This window comes from Nelumbo lutea, chromosome 1, assembly GCF_056320005.1.
Source record: "Nelumbo lutea isolate HS-2025 chromosome 1, American lotus-T2T, whole genome shotgun sequence".
Lineage (NCBI taxonomy): Eukaryota > Viridiplantae > Streptophyta > Magnoliopsida > Proteales > Nelumbonaceae > Nelumbo > Nelumbo lutea.
In genome coordinates this window covers 127,814,162-127,820,594 of record NC_142684.1, presented here as the reverse complement: position 1 = coordinate 127,820,594, position 6,433 = coordinate 127,814,162, and the positions used below count along the sequence as shown (strand labels likewise).

The window sequence follows — 6,433 nt, the reverse complement described above, 5'->3', positions numbered from 1 at the left end:
ATCCATGAAATAATAAACTGCAACTTCTGAAACGTGAAATAATGAAATAAAATGACCATGTGGCAAGTGCCTTAAAGAAGGTTGGTTGGTTGGTTGAAAATTTTGATTTTACGCATAGCAGATATGGTACAGCACTTTAATATAAAACTCATGAAAGAGAATCAATTGAACACGTGACAAGTGCTTTAAGGTTGAAGTTGCCTTTTGGCTTTAATTAAATTGCCAGGTGTAAATATTGGATGACCAATTTAAAAAAAAAAAATTATTATACGTACGACTACACTTATCAAAGGATTGTCATTTAAACGTTGCACCTGGTCACTCAGAGAATAGACGGTTGAGATCAACTGTTGCCACAGAGTCACATAACAAATGCAGCATGTACTGGACCAGAAGAGTAAAAGATTTAGGTGGGCAGGAAATCATTTCATAAATACAAATTTCAGGCAAACAGAATAGAGGGCCCACTCACACTATTTACCACGTGTCCTTATATCAAATGATGGTTGAAATTGGCCATTATGGAATCTGCTCATGCAGATTAAAATGATTTTCCACTTCGAGAGAGAAGCCAAACAGTGCTTACCAGGGCCAGGCCCCAGTGACCGCGTCTCCTCTCCAGCTCAGATTCTAAGACACAGACTCAAGCACACATTCACGCACGGACACTAGTAGTGTTGTTTTGTTTGGTGGTGTTGCAGGCTTTCTGGAGCATATCTGAACCTCGGGGATTGGATTCCTTTGTCTTTCCCTCCTTTTTATCATTACTGTATTACTGTATTAAAATCCTCCATCTGTCACTCTGTCTTATGTCGAATCAAATCGAAAAGATTGCCGCTCTTCCTCTTGTTTTCCACTCAAGAAAAGGAAGACCAGTTACTAGACTCCAGGGAGAAACTGGGTTTTCTTCGTCAAGACCCAAGAAGTTCGAAGTTCGAAGTACTTGGGAACGGCAACACCTTCTCCTTCTTCTGTAATTAGTTTTCTAGGGGGTGCGTGAGGTAGGGTTTTATTGGGTTGTTTCTTTGTCTGGTTCCTGGTGATGGAAGGAGATACCGAGGACAGGAGGAAAGAGGGCATTGCCCTTGTGGTTATCGTCGTCCTTGCTGCTTTGGCCGTGGTTTCGTTGTTCGTCGCCTTCAGCTACTACTGCTACATTCGAAACAAAGTCGCCAAACGCCTCAAGGAGCAGAGAAGTTCGAACCCTTTTCCATTTTTCATATTTTTTTATTTGTTTCATTTTCTTTTCTGTCTGCATTATTATAACTTGGAGCCCTCTTTTCGTTTTCTCTTTTAAGCTTAATTTTTTGGTTAATTTCTTCTGGTTGTAAGGGAGTGAGGAGTACGGAGGGAAGGGTGGTTATGCAACCGTGCAAGTTGCAACTGAGAAAGGACTTCAGCTCTTCACTTATAAGCAGTTACATTCTGCGACGAGTGGCTTTGGGAAGTCTAATGTCATTGGGCATGGCGGTTTTGGGTCGGTCTACAGGGGAGTGCTTTCGGATGGGAGGAAGATTGCTGTTAAATTGATGGATCGAGCAGGAAAACAAGGAGAAGAGGAGTTCAAAATGGAGGTTCAAGATTTTTCATACTTGTATTTTGTTTACATTTTTTGTATGGGTTCTTTTTTGCTTGCTCAACTGTTAGTTCTTCTAATTGATAGGTGGAGCTTCTGAGTCGTCTTCGTTCTCCTTACCTGCTTGCTTTGCTTGGCTACTGTTCGGACAATGACCATAAATTGCTGGTTTATGAATTCATGGCGAATGGAGGACTGCAGGAACATCTTTATCCTGATAAAAATGGTAAATTTTTATTTTTTATTCTTCTTAGTGGTTAACTTCGCTTCTTTTTATCTGTTCTTTCACTGTTCAAATATGGAAGATGCGTTCTATGTAATGATGATGAAACTTTTGTCCTGCTGCTTGACCATTAATGTAAATATTCTACATATATGGAGTATGGGCATAGCGAATTTTAAATTGCATATCAAAGAAAGGAACATGATCAAATCAATGAAGCACCATTTAGTTAGCACTATCTCTTGGATATAGCCGGGAACTCATAACCTAATAATCTCTAGTGGAGCTCTTATGTTTCGTCTTAATTAAGTGTATAGAGCAGAAGGCGTCTTATCTAAAGGGATTACTGAGTTGTGCTTGGAGATGGCCTCGCAAGAAACTGTTCATTCCTGCAGTCTAGTCTCACCAGAACTCTTTGTGAATATTTATCAGGAATTCCACATTGCAGTTCCTACAATGCTGGAATGTAAAGAAGCTGAGTAAGAAAGCAAAATTGATAATGAAAGTTGATCTGGAGAAAATATCCCTTCTGTGATCATTTGGTCAATCTGGAGTGCAAGAAACGGGGTTGCATAAGAGGTCAAGTTAAAAGATCCCCTTATGGTCCCAAGATTGGGGTGTATTCTGCAGTTTTGGAGGTTTGCCATTGATTTGGTAGATGCAAGGTTCAAAGTATCCATACACCTGATATGCAATCAAAGGGGTGATACACTTGTAAAGAAGGTAGATTTTGAAAATTGAGCCAGGACATCTTTAGGAGGGGACGAGGGGTATTACCCTTCAAAGGTGGCCAGATGTCCTAACTCTCAAGATTTAGCATACCCTGAAATCTAATATGATACATACAAGATTTATCATATTGACAATTGGAACCATAGGTAAATGTGTGGCTGGACTAAGTATATGTTCGGTACTAGGAAACGTCACCACATAAGTGCCATGTAGACGTTTTGATTTTACTTAAAAACCAAAATATTATTTTGGGCTGATTCAAGTAGAATCAGTTATTACCTTCTTTCACCTTAGTTTATGTGGAAGTGGCCTTTGGTAGAAACAGTTTTTTGACGTTTCTTGCTCCTAGGGGCATTTTCGCATCTGGTGTCCCAATGTCGTGTCTAGTGGTGCCTAGGTGTATTAAACAACAATAAGCAAATGTGCATTGGGTTATGTGCAAAGCCTGAACACTTTCCCAATTTCCAAGGCAAGTACAAATGTTGCCACTTATACTGACCACGGTACCAAATATCCCCTTGATTTATTGGCCATTGAGACTCTGCCTAAAATGAGGAGACTAAATGGCCTTCTTTACATTTAATAGTTGCATACTAGTCCCTCCTTGTGCTCTATCATTTCAAGTAGTGGAGGCAGCACCATTAGAGGAGTCTAATCACACCAGGGATCCATCCAGACTTACTTACTTGTTTGGTGCCTTTAACGTTTTAAATGTAGGTAACTTTATCCATCCTTCCCACAATAAGCAGCCATGTTTTGTCCTTATTTTGTCTCAGTCCAAATTCTTTACTGCATATTTGGCACTATGGCCCTTCCTCAGGCTATCAGCTACTGTGTTAGACTTCCATAGCCATTTTCGCAACAAAGAACTAGTTTTTACATGTATTGATCCATAAAGACTCATATTCCGGCTTGATCATTCCCTGCATTTTTATTATTTAAGCAGCATCCTGGAACTTCTATTTACATGTCTTTTAAGTTATCCAATGGATATCCAGGTGGTTTTTTACAAGCCTTCTTTTTCCTCCTGTGTATAGGAAATAGAAGATTAAACTGTTAATGGGAAACAGAAAAAAAGCCATGTACAAGAAAAATCTCAAAACTTATCTAGTGACCACAACTCTACTAGCATCTCAAAATCATGTATAAGGGGACAACCCGAGGCTATTTGGAACAAAAAACTATTCCTCAAGAAATGTTTGTTACAGCTATATGCCTTTATTTACAAAACCTCAATTTGAAGTGCTATGTAACGGATTACATCAAATACATTCAACACAGGATCAGAAGTTAGGCTGTGTTTGAGTCCAGAAGTGGAAGTGGAAAAATGGGTACAAGTGAAAATTGGTGAGCATTTGGAATGACTGCCCCCCAATAAAGTGGGTTGAAGTATTGGAATCTAACACAGCTGTGAGATGTCAGACTCAGTAAGCCTGAAAAAAAATAAGATTGAAGGACTTGTTCAACAATTTTGCCACGTCCAAATTTTATCATAAATGTTTCAGGTTGTATAGGCATGTTACTAGTATGACAAATCCAAGTGTCCCCTCAAGTCTTGCCTTGGTATTGATACATGTCTGACCAGGGTATGGCACCCATGTAACATAGGTGGAAACAAGGCAAAACACAGCTAAAACTTCACTTCTGTCTGGAGAGTAGCAGATCTCTTTTTCCATTTCCGTCCGTGGTTTACTTTTCCACCCCAAACCATACACAGCCTAAAGGAATCTTATGATTTCTATATCCTCAGGTCTGATGCAGCTTCCAATCACAAATTTATCTATGGACGTGTTCCAATTCAAGGATGTACATGGACATTATCCAAATGTTTTCTTTATTTGTTATATACTAGTCTTTTTTTGCAGGTAAATGTACACAATGCACATGGTTAATATTATCTGTTGATGAAAGAGTGTTGTTAACATCATCAACTCTGTCTTTTGCTTTGTAGTTAAGTTTTACTTGTAGACAATTTATTTGTTCAATTAATATAGGTGTTTTGGACTTGGATCCCATGAACTGTGCTTGTTGCCAAGTAATTTTAGTTAAAATATTATGGTCTAATTTAGCTTTACAGGTAATAGTGGTGGTGTTTCAAAGTTGGACTGGGAGACCCGCTTGAGAATAGCATTGGAAGCTGCTAAAGGCCTGGAATACCTCCATGAACATGTCAGTCCCCCTGTGATTCACCGTGATTTTAAGAGTAGCAACATCCTCCTGGACAAGTCATTTCATGCAAAAGTTTCTGATTTTGGATTGGCCAAGCTTGGATCTGACAAAGCTGGTGGGCATGTTTCCACCCGTGTGTTGGGCACCCAGGGATACGTCGCTCCCGAGTAAGGAAAACATTATGAAAAAACTTGTTAGCTCTGGGAATAATTAAAATCATCTCCTTTCATCATATGATTGACATCGTTTTCTCTTTACCTTTCTTCAACTTGAAAATTTGCATTGGGTGGGGTTTATTTATGCATGAGAAAAAGTTCTCCACATGTAACTATTTTATTCCCCCCTTTTGTTTAGTTTCTAAGTTTGTGAAGCTTAGAAATGCATGCACCTAAGATTAGTCTTAGTAATAGTATCAGTATTGCTTTTCTCTGTTAAATGATATTCTTAAAGAGAAGAGCTCCCTGTCATGTTAAGCTACCTAACTTTGAGATTGGATGTTTATTTCCTGCATAGGTATGCATTAACCGGGCACCTGACTACAAAATCAGACGTATACAGCTATGGTGTTGTGCTATTGGAGTTGCTCACAGGCAGAGTGCCAGTTGACATGAAAAGGCCTTCCGGAGAAGGAGTTCTGGTATCTTGGGTATGTTCTTAGCTGTTCGTATTACCTGCATTTCATTGTCAGGTTCTCTGCTCAGTTTTCTTCCCTGTTTTCATCGTACTATTTTAAATTAAACCAGGAATTTAATAGCATTCTCATTTGTTTTTATTGATCTTGCATGTGCAAAAAAAAAGGCTTTGCCACGACTCACAGACAGAGAGAAGGTCGTACAGATTATGGATCCTGCCTTGGAAGGTCAATACTCAATGAAGGAAGTTGTTCAAGTGGCTGCCATCGCAGCTATGTGCGTGCAATCCGAGGCAGACTACAGGCCTCTGATGACAGATGTAGTGCAGTCATTAGTCCCTCTTGTGAAGCTTCACAGATCAACTTCAAAGGTTGGCAGCTGCTCTAGCTTCCATAACACCAAATCTCCGGCAAAATCTCCGACTATGCATGAATTTGGTAAAGCCACTGTATGAAACTAATCAAGCTGACCATGGGGATCACTGCATGTTCTGAATTATTGTAGTCTTTTTGACCTTCGCTGACAGAAGAAACTCTAATCCTCTTTGAGCTTTCTTTGTTTTGCTTTGAGTTCACAAGATAGCTGGATATTATTACCCTTCCATCCATGTATAACCAAAGGAATCTTTCACCTGATAATTTTACATGCTTAATGCTTATAAAGCATTTTTCTTTTATGAATGGCGATGAAAGTTTGCATGACGTCTATGCGCAAGGTACTTGGGCGTGGATCCCAAGGACAAATAGTTATTAAGCCAGCTTCAGCCCATAATGAACTGGAAAACAAAGGCCTATGCCTATCTCCCCGTTGATGAACTCATGAAGAACAATTTCTTGAGCAAATTATGCTTTAGCTTTCCATCGTTTGGAGTTCAATTTAGCTCAATAACCATGGCTCCATGTCCCTGGAGTTGAACTTCAGAGAAGACCTTATCATAAGATCATAATACACCCCCCCCCCCCACCCTGGGGTCCCCCTCCCAAAAAAGATGGGTCATTCACTTCAAGGTTTTAAAAATCAGACCGGACATAGAGGCGTTTTAGGGACCGGTTCTTAGGTCAAATGGGCTGACCATCTGGTTCGAACGGATGGTTCATTCTG

At 39.7% G+C, this 6,433-nt stretch overlaps 1 protein-coding gene across 1 annotated transcript; it reads left to right on the top strand.

Annotated features, from left to right (window-relative positions):
- The first annotated feature begins 548 nt into the window (after positions 1 to 548).
- Positions 549 to 6,006, top strand: LOC148877458 (Protein kinase superfamily protein). Its single transcript, XM_088941468.1, has 6 exons — positions 549 to 1,196; positions 1,333 to 1,574; positions 1,664 to 1,802; positions 4,609 to 4,867; positions 5,214 to 5,346; positions 5,499 to 6,006. Exons 1-6 carry the CDS (start codon positions 1,043 to 1,045, stop codon positions 5,784 to 5,786), a joined length of 1,215 nt encoding a protein of 404 aa, XP_088797594.1. The 5' UTR covers positions 549 to 1,042; the 3' UTR covers positions 5,787 to 6,006.
- The last annotated feature ends 427 nt before the right edge of the window (positions 6,007 to 6,433 follow it).

Excerpts from the sequence above, each read along its gene's own strand:
- LOC148877458 (XM_088941468.1), top strand. The coding sequence starts at position 1,043 with ATGGAAGGAGATACCGAGGACAGGAGGAAAGAGGGCATTGCCCTTGTG. Across the intron at positions 1,197-1,332 it reads ACGCCTCAAGGAGCAGAGAA|GGAGTGAGGAGTACGGAGGG; the intron begins GTTCGAACCCTT and ends TCTGGTTGTAAG. Across the intron at positions 1,803-4,608 it reads TCTTTATCCTGATAAAAATG|GTAATAGTGGTGGTGTTTCA; the intron begins GTAAATTTTTAT and ends TTAGCTTTACAG.